The sequence below is a fragment of the Lonchura striata genome, chromosome W (assembly GCF_050655825.1).
Source record: "Lonchura striata isolate lonStrDom1 chromosome W, ASM5065582v1, whole genome shotgun sequence".
NCBI classification, from domain to species: domain Eukaryota; kingdom Metazoa; phylum Chordata; class Aves; order Passeriformes; family Estrildidae; genus Lonchura; species Lonchura striata.
The window spans coordinates 15166835-15187158 of record NC_140743.1 but is presented as its reverse complement, the minus strand read 5'-3'; the positions used below and the strand labels follow the sequence as shown (position 1 = coordinate 15187158).

The 20324-nt window shown below is 43.7% G+C and overlaps 1 protein-coding gene across 5 annotated transcripts in view; it reads right to left on the bottom strand.

The window, feature by feature from the left end:
• LOC146763087 (uncharacterized) overlaps positions 1 to 20324 on the bottom strand; it is a 78033-nt gene that overhangs the window by 25594 nt on the left and 32115 nt on the right. For 3 of the 5 annotated variants that reach the window (XM_085571089.1, XM_085571090.1, XM_085571094.1), the window contains exons 8-9: positions 9811 to 9930; positions 4005 to 4520 (exon numbers count right to left, since the gene is read on the bottom strand). In XM_085571089.1, coding sequence (XP_085427215.1) covers positions 4005 to 4520; positions 9811 to 9930 — 636 coding nt within the window. The remainder of the gene's footprint in view (positions 1 to 4004; positions 4521 to 9810; positions 9931 to 20324) is intronic. The other 2 variants (XM_085571092.1, XM_085571093.1) reach the window with 1 other exon arrangement.

Genomic DNA, 20324 nt, shown 5'->3' with positions numbered 1-20324 from the left:
TTCCACCAACTGAGCAGGTCCTGCCCAGTCTGAGTCCCTGAATATAGTAGACAAAGTCCCAGTGGTACATGTCAAAGGTTTGTTAGGGAAGACAGCGTGGATCAATTCCGCCTCGAGTACAGACAAACCCATTTGTGGGGTTGTCTTTGCTCAGGGACCAGGTTGCACATGGTGGGTAATGCAGAGAGATGAAACAACACTATATGTACCTCAGGGAGATCTGATTGTGGGGTAAGACTAATATGTAGATATCACTGTTTGCTGGATGTTACTGCCAGTGTCTGTACATTAAACCACACAGACATGAGATAGAAGAAAATGTGTAAGTGTCAAAAGTTTGAGTACGTGAAAGATAGATTTTTGAATTAGTAAAATGAAAGTGGGGAATCCTGGAGCTCTGGAGCCTGGGGCCTGGATTCAGTGGTTTGGTGTGTGGATGCAACAGGGGCATGATGGATATTGATTGTAATTTTTTTGGGGAGAATGGATGGAAGTTTTTACGTGAATAAAATGCATGATGTTTGGTAGTATGTTGACGATATGGGGATAAGGGGTGGAATGTCCTAGTGTGACGTTATGATGCTTGTATCTCCAGTTGCCTGTCCTGTTTATGCTGGATATTATGTTCTGTGCCTTCAAGACTGGCTCTGAAAAGTGAAGTTTTGTTTTCTTATCAGCCTGCTCACTCCCCCACGGTCTGCTGGACACAGACGGCGCAGTACATAGTGCTGCTTTTGCTTTTGCTTTTGCTCGTGCTCTTGCTCCTGGTTTTGCTCTTGCTCCTGGTTTTGCTCTTGCTTTTGCTTGTTAGTTAGCTTAGCTAGGCAGTCCAAATTGCCCCTGGACTTTTTTTCTTTCCTTTTTCTTGGAACCATTTGAACCTGCTCTGGACTGGGACCTGGGAAAATACCGAGAGTTTTGCACTTTGTGGCCTGCAGCAGCCATTCCCAGCTCTGGAGGGACCGATAATAGGGCGACCACTCCCAGGAGAGACTTTCTGAATTTGTCATCTCTTCAGAGCAATGAAAGAGTTTTGTCATCTGGTGTTGTTAATTTTTTGTGCTGTGGAGTTCTTTGCCTGTTAAATAAACAGGTTTTTTTCCACTTCTGTCCAAGGAAATTCTTCCTGAACCAGGTGGGGGGAGAGGCCGTGGGTGGCGGGGGGGGGTTTGCTTTCTGAGGGGGGCTCCTTCCAGAGGTTTTCTCCCAAATTTTCCCTAAAGCAGGACACCCTGCTTCCCAGGAAGTGGCTGGATGGGAAATAGAGAATAATTATTTTTTTCTCTTTGCTTGTGGACACACCAACTTTCACTTTTGCTTTAGTAAACTGCCTTGTCTCAACCTAACAGTTGTTTTCCATCTTATTCTCTCTCCCTATCCAGCTGAGAAAGAGGAGTGACAGAGCACCTTGGTGGGCACATGGCATTCAGCCAAGGTCAACCCACCACACCCATTGTGGTAATTGGCGACTGATCTCTCCCCTTTCTTATCTCTACTCATGGTATTTTTCTCCCCCATCCAGAATCACAGAATCACAAGGTTGGAAGAGACCTTCAAGATCATCGAGTCCAACCCATTCCCTGACACCTCAACTAAACCATGGCACTGAGTGCCATATCCAGTCTTTGTTTTAAACACATCCAGGGATGGTGACTCCACCATCTCCCCGGGCAGACCATTCCAGTACTTTATCACCCTTTGTGTGAAAAACTTTTTCCTAATATCCAACCTATATTTCCCTTGGTGCAGCTTGAGACTGTGACCTCTCGTTCTGTCAGTTGCTGCCTTGTGAAAGAGACCAATCCCCACCTGACTACAACCACCCTTCAGGAAGTTGTAGAGAGTGCTAAGGTCGCCTCTGAGTCTCCTTTTCTCCAGGCTAAACAACCCCAGTTCCCTCAGCCATTCCTCATAGGGCTTGTGTTCCAAGCCCCTCGCCAACCTTGTTGCCCTCCTCTGGACACGCTCAAGCATCTCAACATCGTTCCTAAACTGAGGGGCCCAGAACTGGACACAACACTCAAGGTGCGGCCCCACCAGTGCAGAGTACAGGGGGAGAATGACATCCCTGCTCCTGCTGGCCACACCATTCCTGATCAAGTTGAGGAGAAGGAGCAATAGAGTTGCTTGGTGAGCACCTGCCATTCAACCTAGGCCAGTCCAGCAAAATTAATTGTCTAATTCAAGACTCCTGATACATACATGCAGAAATCGTTGTTTTCAAAGCTAACAGAACTACCTCTACTCTGTGCAAGTAGTTAACCCATGAAATAATGTTAAAAATGTGTTAAAATAAGAAGCTGTATATGTTTAAAGAAGCCACAATATTTTGCCCATAAACTTCCAGAACAGCATGGACATTTCATATAACCCAAACAGAATGTTCAGAAACCATTGCATCTTTTTCTGCATTATATGAACTATAAACTCCTGAATTTTGAGGTCTATGGAAATTTTCCTTTGTCCAGGGAAGTGATATGTAGAACTTTTTCCAATTCATGTAGCATTTCATTGTCTCAAGGTAACATAAAATTTTCTATCTAAATTTGTCACATGATGTTATTGAACTCCATAATTGCCAAAGTATTTGGAAAGCTTCTGAACTTAAGTTAGCTGCTATGCTTTTGAATATGCTTGAGTTAGTCCACTTACAGATCTTAAAATCAATCTCACAGTCTTCTTTTGCTAGATTGAATTTACCCAGACTTCCGCCCAGTTTACCCTCCCTCACAGGCAAAAACAACAGCTAGATTAACTTTGACTGCTTTCCTGTTTGCTATCAGCATGGTTAAGAAGTGTTAATTTTTATTTGTATTTGGACATTTAATCAACTAAACAAGTCATGCTGTCCTAAGTTACAATATAAAAATGTATTCTATTCCCATCCTTAATGGCTGTTTAAACCAACAGGGGCTTTGGTTTTTTTTCCTTATCTCCTGTTAATGGGCCCATCAATGTCTTGCCATATGACTCAGAGATAACTCCCTCCAGGAGCCATTTCTGTTTAACTGGTAATCAAGGACCAACCGCATGACTCAGAATGACATCAGCCCATTGTGAGATGCTCTGCCCAGGGGGGAGGAGCTAAGCATCCCCACCTAGATATAATCTGGGTTTTGGGACAGAGCAGTCGATTCTTTCCACTGGATTCCCTGAGGAACGGCTACCCTTGCCCACTGGTTTCCAGAGGACAAGAGCTACCAGATTGTTTCCACAGGATCACCACTTCAACAAGACCATTTCATCTGGACTGCTACCACCACCCTAACTAGCACGATGTCAGGTTGTATTCTGATTCTGTCAGTGGTTTTTCTTTTGTATTATTGCATGTATTTTGGGGGTTTTTTCCATTTTCCTAATAAATTGTATTTCTGACTTGGAGTCTCTCACTGGTTTTGCTTTCAAACCAGAACACATCCTTATTTTTCAACTGAGATACATACATTCACTTTCTGAATGGTTAGTCAGCCAAATAACATGCTTGCTTCCTGCTCTTCAGCCATCCAGCCAAGAAAATTTATTGCTCGCCATCCTTAAGGTTGCCAAGTGGCAAATACTGCCACCCAGCTGTTCATAAGCCCAACAAATTCCATTACAGACAAACACTGTACAGTCTGTAAGTAATGAAGAAACTATGTACCAGTGACTCAAACATCATTAGGACAAAGATGGTGTTTAATGTCCCTCTATCATAAGTTTTGGATGGCTCCAACACAGTGAAATGGAATAAGAACCATCTACTTACTGTCCTCAAGGACTATACTATACAGTAATGTGAAAGGCAAGTATCAGTTGCCCAACAATAAACGATTTTCCATCAAGCATCATATAGAGCTCTTTGGAATGGATTTTATTTTATGGGGAAATCTAAAAAACAGAAAGAATACAAACTGAATTAGTAAATGGCATGGTGATACCGATACATAAAAATTAGGATGTGCATTTTACATGGTGCATCATTGTACTGACAAGTCCAAAAAAGCATAAAAAAATTCTAAACAAACCTGCTGGAGCTACGAGATCTTCTTGAAGAGCTATAGATTCTTGGAGGTGTTCTGGATCTCTTCTCTTTCTTTTTTTTATCATCTCTCTCTTTTTCTCTTTCTTGCTCCTTCTCTTTCTTCTCATCTTTCTCCCTTTCTTTGTCCCCTTTTTCCCTTCTGTCCTTATCTCCCTCCTTGTCTTTAATCTTCTCTCTATCCTTTTCCCCCTCTTTCATAACATCATATTTTTCCTTGTTCTGGTCTACCTCTTCTCTGTCTTTTTCCTTCTCCTTCTCCTTGTTCTTTTCCCTGTCCTTGTCCATGTCGCTATCCCTATCCTTGTCTCTAACTCGCTCTCGATCTTTATGCTGTTCTTTCTCCTGGTCCTTCTCCTTGTCCTTATGCCTGTGTCTCTCTTTATCTTGCTCTCTTTCCTTTTCTTTGTCCCAGTTTCTCTCCTTCTCTTTGTCTTGGTCTCTCTCCTTTTCTTTGGCTTTTTCTTTTTCCTTGACCTTTTCTTTGTCTCTTTTTTTGTCCCTGTAAAAAGCCAAACACAAATCCATTAATTAATATTTGAACTTTCCAATAAAAATTGTAACTAACTCTTTAGCATACATTAATTGTTCAAAACAAAATATATGTTTCTGTTGAAAAATAGTAATTATTCAAAATTTTCATTTGTCACCCCTGTTCACCATGTGGGAGAGGCTATATAGATAGGAAAAATTTGGAAACCAAATTGGGGAAGAGGGGGCAAAAATCAAATCAAACTGTGATCATCCAAATGACATCATTACACTTTGAAAGAATGTCTTCTCACCTCACAGCTACGCTACCATACATACATAAATTTTCTACATTTTATCAGGAGTGATACAAACTCTACAATTTGTAAATCCCTTCTTTACTAAATAGGTGTACATGTAAAATAGACTGCAGATTAACCACCTCCATGTGAATAATGACAGCTGACTGGACTGAAGTCTTTGTTCTACGGTGTTCTCTCACATAAATATCTTTTAACTGCTTGGAAATCCAACATCAATTAATACACAGAAACAAAAAAAACTGGGATAAAATGTCACCACATTCCCTCAAAAGGTAAATGTAAAGCAAAAACTCAGCCAAGACAATTCTACTATCTGTAATGCCATTATGAATTAGAAAATTATTGAAAAATCAGTAAGACCATAAAAACAGAAGCAACATAACAGAACAAGTCAGCTTCTTTGTGATAGGGAGAATGATACATGTTCATAAAAACAGTGATAAAAAAATTCAGTGGATGTTCTAGTAGACAAGCCAAATAAAAATTAATCATAAAATTATATAATATGCTGAGTTGGAAAAGATCCTCAAGGATTATCAAAATCCAGCTCCTGGCCCTGCACATCACCATCCCCAAGAATCACACTGTTACAGAATTTCTGAGAGAGAGAGGGCATGATTTATGTCTGGAGTGAGAACTGAGCTACCCCCTCAGACTAGGCCCCTGATAAGCGGCCTTCATGGAGTCTAGAAGCCTTTGATGCAGTAAGAATTCAGTTGTGGCGCAGTTAGAAATTATGTTAAGGTAACTACAAAGTAATGAGCTATCCGAGTATGAATTAGAGTAGAGCTGCAGTGTGAAAAGCCTGACCACCTTAAGGCAAAGGTAAACAATGTTAGCTTGCCAATCAGAGTGCCTTTGTAAACTGTAAACTATATGGAAGTGTATATAAACTGACATCTTCTCACTAATAAACGGGAGAAGGTTGCATTAATCATATTGGTTGGATGTGCATTCTGTCCTGTCCAGCTTTCCATTATCTGAGGTCCTTGGCATTGTCACATCATGTGCCTGAGAGCATTGTCCAAATGCTTGAACTCTGACAGGCTTAGTGCTGTGACCACTTCCCTGGGGACCCTGTTCCAGTGCCCAACTACCCTCTGGGTGAAGAACCTTTTCCTAATATCTAACCTAAACCTCCCCTGACACCGCTTCATGTTCACTTGGGTCCTGTCACTGGCCACCAGAGAGAAAAGATCAATGCCTGCCCCTCTTCTTTGTGAGCAAACTGTAGATCATGATGAAGTCTTCCCTCAGTCTCCTCTTCTGGCTGAACATGCCAAGTGACCCCAGCTGCTCCCTGTATGGCTTCACCTCTAGACCCTTCATCATCTTCATAGCCCTCCTTTGGATGTTCTCCAATAGGTTTATATCTTTTTTACATTATGAAGCCCAAAAATGCACACAGTTAGATCACAGCTTTGGCTGGATGTCTCAGGGATGGTTCTTTTGGTTTTGTTTTTTGCTTTGCCTCCCGGGGTGGTCACTGCCACCCCCACCCCCTCCCCCCCCCTCCGTCTCTGGGAGTATCGCCATAGGTGAGAGCCAGCCCAGGATTTCCTGTGAGAGTTGGGGGGCGAGGGGTGGCTGCTTCCTTTTCTGGTGGGGCAATTTGGTCTCCACTGCCATGTGGTGGGATCTCTCTGAGAGATACAGTTGCCGTTTGGCTTTTGCCCATTTTTTTTTTTTCCCCTTTCCCTTTGGCACTGTGACTGGAGCTTACTGGCTTGCTTTTCTGCTTCTCTGCTGTTTGGGAGCCCAGAGCCAGTGTGTGCCACACTGGGACCCAGGACCACCCCATTTGCCTCCTGGGGCTGCACCCCCCCACGCAGCCTGAACCAGGGACTAGCCATGGCCAGTGAGCTACCACGGGGAGCGATCCCTTGCCCAGCGCTGCTGCTCTCTGCCGCTGCTTCAGGACTTCTTGCTACACTGTAACCCAACACCTGAACACCTCACAATTTTGGGCACGGCCCCGAGTCTCTGCTACATTTTGCTTGCTACCCTCAAGTGAGGCAGGCCCTGTCGTCCCAGACACTGCTCCGAGGTTCCTGCTACAGTCCATTTCACCATCTGCATGCCTGCCATCACCACATGAGAGATTCAGCTGAACTCATGCCACAGCACCCCCCTGCAGCTGCAAGGGAATCCTCACACCTGCCCTGCCCAGCCAGGATCCAACAGCATCCCTGCTGGCTGTGACCATAACTACACCAAAGGAGAAAGTGCTTGACAGCCGAGAGAAGGTTGTTACTGGGTTTCTGGTTTTGTTTGTTGTTGCTGCCATAGTTATTGTTGTTTGTTTGCCTTGTTATACATATGCATACTAGTAAAGAACTGTTATTCCTTTTCCCATATCTTTGCCCAAAAGCCCCTTAATTTCAAAGTTATAATAATTTGGAGGGAAGGGGTCAACTTTTCCATTCCCAGGGAGGTTCCTACCTTCCTTGGCAGACACCTGTCTTTCAAACCAAGACACTGAAAGATTACATTCTGGTAAAGGATTATTTAGAAGCATGAGACCCCAAACCATCTTTCTAACAAAGGAGACACATGACTCCTAGACCTGCCTCTAGGATATTTATACACACAGCCTTTTTTCATTGGAACAAGTGTTTGGCTACTCATAAATAGTAGGCTTGTTTCATGGTCTGTGACCTGAAGGCTTTGGTTCTCATCAGGTTTTGGCAAATACCTCTTTGGATGTCTCACATACGAAATGTAAGATCATTAAGATGAAAAAACACACAGTCCCAGCAATAGCAAGGGGTTTCACAATGACCCAAGAAGCACCTTCTAGTAATTTATCACAGAGATTTCGTTGGATTTGGCCCTTCCAGTGAGCAGATATCTCAAGAAGCTCCAGACAACAACAGAGTCAAAAGGATCCATCAATGAAGCCCAACTATGTAGCCTACCTCCTAACTGTTCCCACTGAGGTCCACAGATCTGCAGTTCTATTTCCCACAAAACTTTTTTCCTCAGAAAACAACTGGACAACCTAAGTATGAATCTCCCTTTAAATGAGTCTGGGGAATTAAAGAGATGAAACAGAAAGAAAAGTACCAAGGGTTCTATTCATTATGCTACTTTTATAGTCGCTTTTGTTTTGTGAATATTCACTATTTTACCCCTCAGGAAGTTACATTATCATCCAAGGAGATAAAGGAATTATTTTGTTGGAATTTCACAGTTCAATAATTAGATAATCAGACTTTAAAATTAATGGACTAGGCAAAATATAGGTGTATTAGATGCTGAAATGTAAATATGTTACATAATAGACATATACATTTGTGCTTACAGTAGTGTATGGCCAATATGAAATAGCCAAAGGCAAAAAAAAAAATCTCGTGTTGGAGTGGGTCTGGTTGGGATGGACAGCAGAATGGCCCCACCGGCTTACTCAGAAGGCATTAACCTTAGGCCATGGGAAGCATCTTGTTAAGTTAGGGCGAGTAGCATGGAATGAGCATGGAATGATGAGAATACTTATGCAAAGTAAGCCATTCCATATAAGGCCATGTCCTGAACCCTAGCCTCTGATTGGTTTATTACAGTTTCCTTATTTAGTCATGTTTTGTTCTCTACCCTGGTTGGATCCTGTCACCTCAGCCCTGCCCCTCAGATAAAGTTATATAAGGTTCTGTGCGCCCCATTGTTAGGTCTTTGGATCCTGCCCCTTGTACTGTGCACAGCTTCTCCATGTTTGTTATTTATGTGCATTATTAAGGGTTCTTATTTTCTGGGAAAATCCATTTACCCATCCTTTATTTTGTTGGAATCTGTTATATTGATGATTCCAAGATTGTAAAAAGTCTCTGTCTTTCTGCCCCGTTGCCAAAGAAGTCATAATTCATCTGTGCTGGTTTTCAAGGTTGTTTATTCTTGCTTATCTATAACATGTTCTGCTGCCCTGCCACAGGCTGTCCTGCAGGGCAGCGTGCGGGGCTCTGCCCCTCAGAGGGATGTTACAAACATTATATAACAGAAACTACATGTGCTATATTTACAATAATGTGCCAATATCTATCATCTACGTTGAACAGTGTGTCCCTAGCCTAAACCAATAGAAAAATGCCAACACTACAGTGAAACATGGAGGACATGAAGAAGGAGAAAAAGGACAAGACACACCCAATTTCTTCCATCTTGTCCCCTTTGAACCCCTAATCTAGAATCCTAAAATTTTACTTTTGCATCTGTGCCACACTTAATTATTACTCATATCAAACACTCAGAGCTTGTAATTCATCCTGTAAGATTGAAAACTTTTCCATGGACAGAGATCAGAGACAGTGTCTCCTGGGACTCTGTACAGGGGGGTTCCTGACCCCCTGCCAGGGTTCCAGGCCTTCCAGGGCAGCCAGAGGGAAGCCCTGGATTCCCACATTATTTATTATTTATTATTTATTATTTATTATTTATTATTTATTAGTGATTATTGATTATCCTTTATTATTTATTGCCACGCTCCCGGCTGACCTGGTCCCGGGGTCACATGCGCTGGCATGACAATCTCGTGCACAAAAGCTTTATACATGTTCTCAGAATTCAGGATCAAGTTCAGCTTGAATCCAACTGGTGGCAACATTGAAGAAGCATCATCCACATTTTTGTATCACAGGCTACACAGAACATACCTAATTCATTGGTTAAAGTCTGACAATTAAGTTACTGACTTTCAATCAGCTTGATGTTTGTATAAATGCAGACTAGACTGGTATCAAAGTTTAGGTACTTCAGGGTTGTGGTTTAACCCCTGAAGGCACCATATGAACTACTATGAAAAAACTGTATCACAGACAAAACCTGTACACTGAGCACAAAAAACCCTTACTTTCTATTCTTTTGTTCCACAAACAAAGCCTTGGGACAGGCTAAAACATTTAGAGATTCCTTTCTTTGCCATCACCTAAAAGGTTTGTTAGATTGTTTTCAAAAACTTTGTACTATGTGCTAAAATGAACAGTATAATTTCTAAGGAATGGAACTCACCGAGAATGAGAGCGACTTTTTGATCTCCACCTTTCCCTAGATCTAGACCGTTTTTTCAGGGGACTTCTGGATCTTCGTCTGTCCTTTTGTCTCGAGAGTGATCTGTTGCCAGATCTACTTCTATATGAATAATGCCAGAAGAAAAATACTTTAATATTGAAACTTCATAAAAATTAGGTCAACCAAGAAGGAAAAAAACCCCACATAAATCTTGCCTCACTACATAAAATTATATAGCTACACCTCAGTAATATACTGCCTATCAACATTTTTGTAAAAATGGATACTTTAAGCTTCACCAGGTGCATATACTCTCCTTTGAAACAATGCACCATTTAAGTAATACTCATGTACTCCTGGTAACATTGGATGACAGCAGAGACAACACCTATGTGCTGTGTGACCAGGTGGATGATCTGCTCTGCCTGGTGGCAGAGCATAAAGAGGAAGTGGAGAGGCTGAAGAGTACCAGGGAGTGTGAGAGAGAAATAGATTGGTGGAATCACACCCTTCCATCCCTGAAAAAAATTCAGTGGATGGAAGCTCAGCAAGAGTCTGAGAAGCCGTGACCCTCTCACCATCAGGCAGAAGGAGACCTAAAAAATGGGAGAGAATGGAAACAGGTCTCTGCTCGGGAGGTAGGAGAATCCCCTTCTGGCCTCCCTCGCATTCCCAGGTGCCCTTACAGAATAGATATGAAGCTCTAGAACTCGAGGATCAGGCAGATGATAGTGGAGATGAAGATCTATCTAGGGGGCTGACCAGAACAAGTCAGTCAACCAGACAGCTCCCAACTACAGGTGTTAAGAAATAAAGAAGGGTAATTGTAGTGGGTGACTCCCTTCTGAAGGGAACTGAAGACCTGGTATGCAAACTGGACCCATCCCACAGGGAAGTCTGCTGTGTCCCTGGGGCCTGGGTAAAGGATATTACCAGAAGACTCCTTGGACTGATTCAGCCCTCTGATTATTCCCCATTGCTGGCTACCCAGGTTAGCAGTGATGAGGTTGCTGAGAAAAGTCCTAGGGCAATCAAAACGGACTTCAAAGCATTGGGGCAACTGGTTGAAGGGACAGGAGGACAGGTGCTGTTTTCCTCAGTTCCTTCAGTAGCAGGGAAGAATGCCAAAAAGAACAGGAGAACCCACCTGGTCAACACGTGTCTCAAAGATCAGTGTCATCAGTGGAATTTCATCTTTTTTGATCATGAGGTGGTTTATACAACACCAGGCCTGCTGGAAACAGATGGGGTTCACCTGTCTTGCAAGGGCAAAAGGAATCTAGTCTGTGAGTTGGCAGGGTTAATTGAGAGGTCTTTAAACTAGGTTTGAAGGAGAGAGGGGAAAAGACCAGGCTCAGCAGAGATGAGTTAAGGGGCGGCATGACAGTGTTGGGGGTGAAATCAATAGCCCAGCTGTAGTGCTGGCCACACTGGAACACACTTGCAGTCTTACAGGGACGAGCCATGGACTCCTAAGCTAATAAAAGCCAACAGGGAAATACCAGAAAATTATCTCGAATTAAGGGGTCTTCTTCTAGGAAGGCAACACACCTAAAAGCCCAGCTGAAGTGCCTTTACAACAATGTACACAGCATGGGCAACAAACAGGGGGCATTAGAAGCCACCATGCTGCTAGAAAGCCACGACCTTGTTGCCATTACTGTAACTTGGTAGGATGAATCCCATGACTGGAGTGTGGCTATCTATGGCTAAAGGCTGTTCAGAAGAGACGGGGGAGGAAGGAGACGCAGACGGGTTGCCTTCTACATCAAGAAGCAGATTGAGTGTGAAGAGTTGTCTCTGAAGAACAGCCATGAGCAGGTAAAACATCTCAAACAATGCCCTATTTTGCAAAGCTATCAGTGGTGAACTAAGAGGGGGATATCATGCCACTTTTGGTGTTGAATTATGCTAAGTCAGTCTGACTCATCAATCCCAAAGTTAAGCATCCTGATATGGAGGTGAAGATGTAGCAGATATGGTAAAGTATCCTTAGCTAAAAATGCTAAGCTGGCACAGTTGACCTGGAGACATATAACTGACAGTCAATCACTTTATACTATAAAAGTTCAGTCCCACTTTCAAATGGCAGGTTCTTCTAACACACCTTTTCTTGGAGAGTGCATGAAGATTCTTCCCTTGGGTGAGGGTGCCCCTCAAGGTTACTCCTTGAGGCTGAAAGAAGGAGCCCAGAGTTGTTGGTATGGGTGAGTAACATCAATCTCTACTTAAAAATTGTGTGGGTTTGGTAGCTTTAATATAATTGCTTCAATATAATACACTATACTATACTAGTAGTCTTAGCTTCTATACTCTGTAGTAAATAATTCTGATTAAGATCTTTTTGTCTAATCATTTATCAGAATAAATAATTCATTTACATATATCTATATCTATATATCTGGTTTGCCATCCTTAATCCCACAGGACAAAGTTGTACATAGGTTAAATTACACCATTACACCTTTATAATTCTTTAGACTTAAACCATTGACAAAGTCTGGAGCTAAGATTGGATCCAACCACACTCAGGCTCCTCTCTGAGAAGGAGTTTAGAAAGCAAGGTGGTCCTTTCTGCACCTTGTGACTCAATGGGAAGGCTTCTCTAATAAACTTTGTCTGAAGCTCCCACTCCACCTGTGACACTAATATCTGCTGGGAAAGTAGCACAGCAAGCTGTAGGCAATCCAAGAGACTCCTGGAATGCATGGAGGATAACTTCTTGAGCCAGGTAATAGCCCTACCAGAGGGGATGCAATACTGGATCTGTTGGTCACAAATGTAACTGAGCTAATTGGGGACATCAACATTAGACGTAGCCAGGGCTGCAGTGATCATGCACTGGTGGAGTTCATAGTCCTGAAGGATATGGGTCAGGTAAGGAGCAGTTAGGCCCCTGAACTTTAGGAAAGCAAACTTACAGCTCTCCAGGGAGAGAGCCAGTGGGATCTCCTGGGAGACTGTCCTCAGGCACAAGGGAGTGGAACAGACCTGGCAGACATTTAAAGAAACCATCCATAGAGTGCAAGAGCTAGTGATCCCTGGGAAAAAGAAATCAGGCAAGGAAGGCAAGAGACCAGCATGGCTGGTCAAACTAAAGGGAAATAAGCAAATGCATAGAGAGTTGAAGCTAGGACAGGTGACCTGGGAAGAATATAGAGACAAAGTACAGTTGTGTAGGGATAGGGTGAGGAAGACCAAGGTGAAGCTGGAACTGAACCTGGCAAAGGACACAAAGAACAACAGAAAGGGCTTCTACAGTTATGTCAACCAGAAAGGGAAGGTTAAAGAATGTATAACCCCCCAATAAACAACACTGGTAAACTGGTAACAATGAATGAAGAGAAGGCTGAAGTACTTGACAACTTCTTTGCCTCAGTCTTCAATGGCAACCTCTCTTCCCACACCTCTTGAGTGGATGGACAGCAGAATGGGGACTGGGGGAGCAAAGTCCTTCCCACTGTAAGAGAAGATCAGGTTCATGACCAGCTGTGGAACCTGAATGTACATAAGTCTTCCCGCCTACCACAGAAAAGTTTATCTGTTCTATCCATCAGCTGGTACAATAGCTCCAGGCATTCTCCCCCTCACATGAATTGGTGAGATAATGCAGGCTTGTCCAGTAAGGAGTTACCTCTGACACCAGATGGGATACAATAAACATCTTGCCTTGAGAGCAGGATGTAGGGAGATAAGCTGGAATTTCTGACTGACAGACAATTCACTTTACAAACTATTAAAGCTACACAAACTTTCACGAAGTCAGAAGTCTCCTACATGCACCCTGGAAACATGTAGGACTTCTCTCCAAAGTTTGGATGCAAACTTTGTGGGTACTTTCCCAGGAATTGAGTGAAAGGATTCTATGTGTACTCCATCAATTTGGTGGTAAGCTATATTGACTCCTAACCTATACTATTTCTTCACTAGCTTTAATATAGGTACCTTTTATTGTGCACTGTATTTTATCTACTAGTAGATCTTTTTGTTTTATCCTGTGTAGTAAGTAGTCTGTTTAAAGTCTTATGTCTGTTAATATTGTGTATTCAATAAATAATTCATTTTAAAAGATACTTAATTGGCCATTCTTAAGAACTTGGGAGAGAGAACCATTTGGGGTGCAGGCCACCTCAAAAAGAGCTACTACCAGAAATCTGAGTCAAAGACAAGACTTGTCTAAACTCTCATCTCCATTTGTAACAGGGACCTGGCACAACATAGTGTGGAATAAGGGGTGGATACAGTTTTGGTTTCAGTTGAGACAGAGTTAATTTTCTTCTCAGTAGCTGGTACAGTGCTGTGGTTTGGATTCAGTATGAGAATAATGTTGATAACACACTGATGTTTTGGTTGTTGCTAAGTAGTGCTTACTCTAAGACAAGGGCTTCTTCAATGTCTCATGCTCTGCCAGTGAGGAGGTGCACTATAAACCATGAGGGAGCATAGCCGGGACAGCTGACCTGAACTGGACAAAGGGATTTTCCATACCATGGAACATCATGTTCAGTATACAAACTGGGGGGAGTTGGCCATAAGCCACCAGTCAGTGCTTGGAGACAGGCAGGGCATGGGTCAGCAGATGGTGAGCAATTGTATTGTGCATCACTTGTTTCACTTGGGTTTTATTCCTCTGTCTCCATCTTATTGTAATTACATTTTTAAATTATTGTTGGTTTTATTAGTAATATTTTTACGTTTTACTTTTTTTTCTCTTATTAAACTGTTTTTATCTCAGCCATGGGTTTTATCTTTTTCCAATTCTCCTCCCTATCCCACCAGGGAAGGAGGGGTGGAAGTGAACAATATATATAAAACTACCAGCAATTGTTTAAAGCACAGATTTTCTGTGAGAAAAATAAATCCAAATTTATCTCCTAAATATCAGTTAGATTTACGTCAGTACAAAATAGCACTGATTACTGCAGTTACACAAAACAAAGACAATTTTTCAGTTATCTCCTGAGTTAGAGAAGATAAGCAATAAATAATTGAACTAATGATTGTTTCATTAAAAAGGTACCCAATGTTTTGATGTCATTATATAACACTGTGTAACATTATTACAAAACACAGGCACTGGAAAATAAGAAGATGATTGCTGACAGCCAGAGCAGATTGTGCCTGACAAATTTAGCGGCCTTCTACAATGGGGATACAGCAGTGGTGGATGAAGGAAGAGCGACTGATGTCATCTACCTGGACTTGTACAAAGGTCCCTTGGGAAAATGTTTTTGTAGATGCTGGGGTCCATCAGTGCTGGTCACTTTTTAAGCATCACCTCCTAAGGTCACCAGGAGCAGTCAATTCTTAAATGTAAGAAGCCAAGCAGGCCAAGCAGAAGGCCAACTTGGCTGAACAGGAATCTTCTCTTAAAAATAAGGCAAAACAGGAAGGTGTATGCCAGGTGGAAACAAGGTCAGGTGACATGGGAAGAATACAGAGATGCTGCTCGACACTGTAGGGAGAAAATCTGTATGGTAAAGCTCAACTGGAGTTGAAGCTGCCAGAACTGTGGGGGATGATAAAAGGAGTGTTTTCAAATATAATAATAGCAATAGGCAGTGTAAAAATAACATCTGCCTGTTACAGGATGGTCACCTCACAAACAGGGACGTGGACAAGGCAAAGGTGTTTAACACATTCTCTGTCTATGTCATCAACATGGATGATGGACCAAGGGGGTCTCCATGTCCTGAGCTGGAGGACCATGACTGTGAGAATGATTTACTCCTAGTCAACCCTGAAATCGTGTGCAATCTGCTGCTCCAGCTGAATCCCTACAAATCTATGGGGCCTGATGGTATTCATCCAAGAATCCTCAAGGAACTGGCTGATGTCATCACAAAAACTCTCTCAATGATTTTTGAGTGGTCTTGGGAATCTGGAGAGGTCTCAGCTGACTGAAAGCTGCTGAACATTGTCCCGATTATCAAGGGCAGGAATAAGGACCACAGAAACTACAGGTCTGTTAGTCTCACTTCAGTGCCTGGTAAAGTTATGAAGATTATTCTGGGAGGTATTGAAAAACACCCAAAAGACAATACAGTCATCGGTCACAGCCAGCATGGCTTCATGACAGGAAAGTCCTGCTTATCAAACTTGATTTCCTTTTTTTGACAAGGTAACCCATCTCATTGATCAAGAGAAGACAGTTGATGTCATCTTTTTGGATTTCAGTAGAGCTTTCGATACTGTGTCTCACAGAATCCTTCTGGACAAAATGTCCAACACACAGCTGGATAAACATGTCATGTGATGGCTGAGCAACTGGCTCACAGGTTGGGTACAGAGAGTTATAATGAATAGGGTGACATCAGACTGGCAACCTGTTACTAATGGGATTCCTCATGGCTCCATCTTAGCCCTGTACTCTTCAATACCTCCATAAATTACTTGAAAGCAGGACTCAAAGGGATACTAAGCAAGTTTGCAGATAATACAAAACTGGGAGGAGCCATAGACTCCCTCCAAGGTGGGGAGGCCCTGCAGAGAGACCTTGACAAATTAGAGGACTGGGCAATCACCAAATGCATGAAGTTTAACAAGGGAAAGTGACAGAATCTGCACCTGGGATGGGGCAACCCTGGATTTATGTACAGACTGGGGAATGAGATGCTGAAAAGCAGTGCAAAGGATAAGGACCTGGGGGTCCTGGTCAACAGAAAGTTGAATATGAGTCAGCAGTGTGCCCTGGCAGCCAGGAGGGCCAACCGTGTCCTGTGATGCATCAGGCAAAGCATCACCAGCCAGTCAAGGGAGGTGATTGTCCCGCTCTGCTTAGTACTGGTGTGACCTCATCTTGAATATTGTATGCAGCTTTGGGCACCACAATACAAGAAAGATATTAAGCTACTAGAGAGCATCCAAAGGAGGGCAAAAAAGATGGTGAAGGGCCTTGAGGGGAAGCTCTGTGAAGAGTGTCTGAGGTCACTTGGTCTGTTCAGCCTGAAGGAGACTGAGGGGAGATCTCATCACAGTCTACAACTTCCTTGTGAGGGGAAGAGGAGGGACAGACACTGATCTCTTCTCTGTGGTGATCAGTGACAGGACCTGAGGAAATAGCCTGAAGTTTTGTCAGGGGAGGTTTAGGTTGGATATTAGAGAAAGGTTCTTCACCCAGAGGGTGGCTGGACCCTGGAACAGGCTCCCCAGGGAAGTGGTCACAGCCCCAAGCCTGACAGAGTTTGGACAAGGAGCTTTTGGACAATACACTCAGGCACATGGTGCAGTTCTTGGGGATGGTGCTGTGCAGGGCCTGGAGTTGGACTCAGTGATCCTTGTGGGTCATTTCCAACTCATCATATTCTGTGATTCTGTAATTCTTTGATTCTCTGATTCTATGATGTGACAATGGACCACTCGATGGATAAGGAATTGGCTGGATGATCACACTCAAAGAGTTGCAGTCAACAGCTCAATGTCCAAGTGGAGAGCAGTGACCAGTGGTGATCCTCAGGAGTCAGTATTGGGACTGGCACTGTTTAACATCTTTGTTGGTGACATGGACAGTGAGATCGAGTGCACCCTTAGCAAGTTTGCTGACGACAGCAAACTGTATGGTGCAGTCACCACATTAGATGGAAGGGATGCCAACCAAAGTGGCCTTGACAGGCTTGAGAGGTGGGCCTGTAAAAACTTCATGAAGTTCAACAAGGCCAAGTGCAAGGTCCTGCACCTGGGTCGGGGCAATCCCAAGCACAAGTAAAGGCTGAGTGAAGAACGGATTGAGAGCAGCTCTGGGGAGAAGGACTTGGGGGTGTTGGTGGACAAGAAGCTTGATATGTATATATTGGTTTGGCATGGCCTGGTTTTTGGTAGTCGGGGGGCCACAAAGATGGCTCCTGTGAGAAGCTGCTAGAAGCTTCCCACCATGTCCAACAGAGCCAATGGTTGATGGCTCTGAAGATGGACATGCCACTGGCCAAAACTGGGCCAATGAGAGAGGTTGGTAACGCCTCTGTGATTACATATTTAGGAAGAAAATCAAAACAAAAGTCACAAGTTTTTGCTTGTAGTTAGAGAAGAGGAGGACGTGAGAATATGTGAGGGAAAACAACATGGTGACACCAAGGTCAGTGGAGAAGGAGGGGGAGGAGGTACTCCAGGCGCTGGAGCTGAGATTCCTCTGCAGGCTGTGGTGAAGACCATGGTGAAGCAGGGTGTCCCCCTGCAGTCCATAGGTCCACAGGGGATGCAGAGAGATCCACCTGCAGCCCATAGGGGAGGTGCCCATGCCAGAGCGGGTGGATGCCTAGAGGCTGTGATCTAGTGGGAGACCCAGTGGAGAGAGGGGGCTCCTACTTCCAGTCTGGAGCAGCCTGTCCTTGGAGGACTGCACCCCGTGAAAAGAGAGCCACGTCACAGCAGTTTTAGGAGGACTGCGTTCCCGTGGGGGGAGTTCACGTTGCAGGAGGTATGGTATGGCTGCTGCTCATGAGAGTGGACCCAAGTTGGAGAAGTTCACAGAGAACTGTCTCCCGTGTGAGGGACCCCATGGTCTCACAGGGGAAGGACTCCTCTCCTAGAGCAGCAGAAGAAAGTCTCAGTGATGAACTGACCAAAACTCCCATGCCCTGTCTCCCTGCGTTGTTGGTGTGAAGGAGAGAGGAGCTGGGGGGCAAAAAGGTGTTTTAAAGGCTTATTTTACTTCTCATTATTCTCCTCTGATTCTGTTAGTAATAAAATTCACTTTGCAACCTTAAGTTGAGCCTGTTTTGCCCTTGAAATATTTCTCCCAGTTCCTATCTCCCTCATGAAGTGTCAGATAATTTTTTTCCCTCTGTCAAGCTGTGGCAGGGGAGGGTGAGAGAGCGACTCTCATGGATGCCTGGCATTGGGCCAGTGTCAAACCATGACAATGTCTAAGCAATGTGTGCTTGCATCACAGACAGCAAACCATATCAAAAATAATCTGCATCAAAGGCTGCATCAAAAGGAGCATGGCCAGCAGGTAGAGGGAGGTAATTCTTCCCCTCTACTCTACTCTTGTGAGACCCCACCTAGAGCACTGCATCCAGCTCTGGGGTACCCAGCACAGAAAGGACATAGGCCTGCTGGAGAGAGTCCAGAGGAGGACCATGAAGGTGATCAGAGGGCTGGAACACCTCTTCTATGAAGAAAGGCTGAAAGAGTTGAGGCTGGGCTGTTCAGCCTGGAAAAGAGAAGTCTACAGGGTTGTGGTAGTATGTTATTTTACAGTTTTCTCTTCTGTAGTAGGTTTTAAACATTCCTTGTTATACGTTTGTAATGGTTCATTCCATGTACCCCATTTGGCTTCCCTAATGGTTCAGTCCCGAGTTGTTTACCCCAAGATTCTCCCGCCAAGTGTATGTCAATACACCTGTCAATCTCCTTGTACCTTCTTTGTTCCCTTCTGGAATGTTCCCTGTCCTTCATCCCCTCCTCGAAGCAAGATTGGGGTGCAGGGTTTGCTCCTTCCCCTTGCTGGCTTCTATTGGATAGCCCTTACCCTGCACTCCTCCCCTAATGCTTTCCTATTGGTAAAACGTGTCCTCCCCTTATTCCCGCCTCTCCTTAAAAGCAGCTTTTTGCCCTCAGTTATTGCAGTTTGTTCCTGAATCCTCTGGGGAATAAAACTTCCTTGGAACTGAAACAAGTGATCCCTCTCTATTCCTTTGCCTTGGTTTCTCAATACTGTGCTGCTTCTGTGTTACCCACGCCACAGCTGTCTGCAGCGAGCCCCTGTAAGCACCGCCACCTGGGGGAACTCAGTAGAGATCCGGGGCCAGCCCCTCTCATGACTGCACAACAGTCTCGGGGAGTGAGCTGGCTGGAGAACATTTTCCCTGTGACCGCAGCGCGCAGATACACAGGGTGACCTTATAGCAGCCTTCTGGTACCTAAAGGGGGCCTACAAGAAAGCTGGGGAGGAATTTTTTACAAGGGCATGTGGTGATAGAACAAGGGGGAATGGCTTTAAAATGAAAGAAGGTAGGTTTAGATTAGATATTAGGAAAAAATTCTTTACTGTGTGGGTGGTGAGGCACTAAAACAGGATGCCCAGAGAAGTTGTGTCTGCCCCATCCCTGGAAGTGTTCAAGGCCAGGTTGGATGGGGCTTTGAGGAACCTGGTCTAATGTAAGGTGTCCCGGCCCATGGCAGGAGAGTTGGAACTAGATGATCTCTAAGGTCCCTTCCAACCCAAACTATTCTATGATTTTATGAAATCTGAAGTCTGCCCACTTATATCTTGTTTGGTAGTATAACTGGTGTGGTATATTCCCTCTGGCCAGGTTTTCTGTATGTGAAAGAACTCTAGCTGCTCTGTTGAAAAAACAATGGATAAAAGAATGGGAGAGTGCTGTCGCTGCAACACTGAAAACACTCACCTTTTTAAATGCAAGCTATCAAATACACTGAGGTTTTGTTGGGTTTTTTTATACTTAATGGAGTCAAATATCTTTAGATTGATTATGTAAATGATCAAAATACATTCCTGACATTGTACCATTTCAGGAAGTGTTTATAAGTCTTACATAGAAAGACTGTCTCAT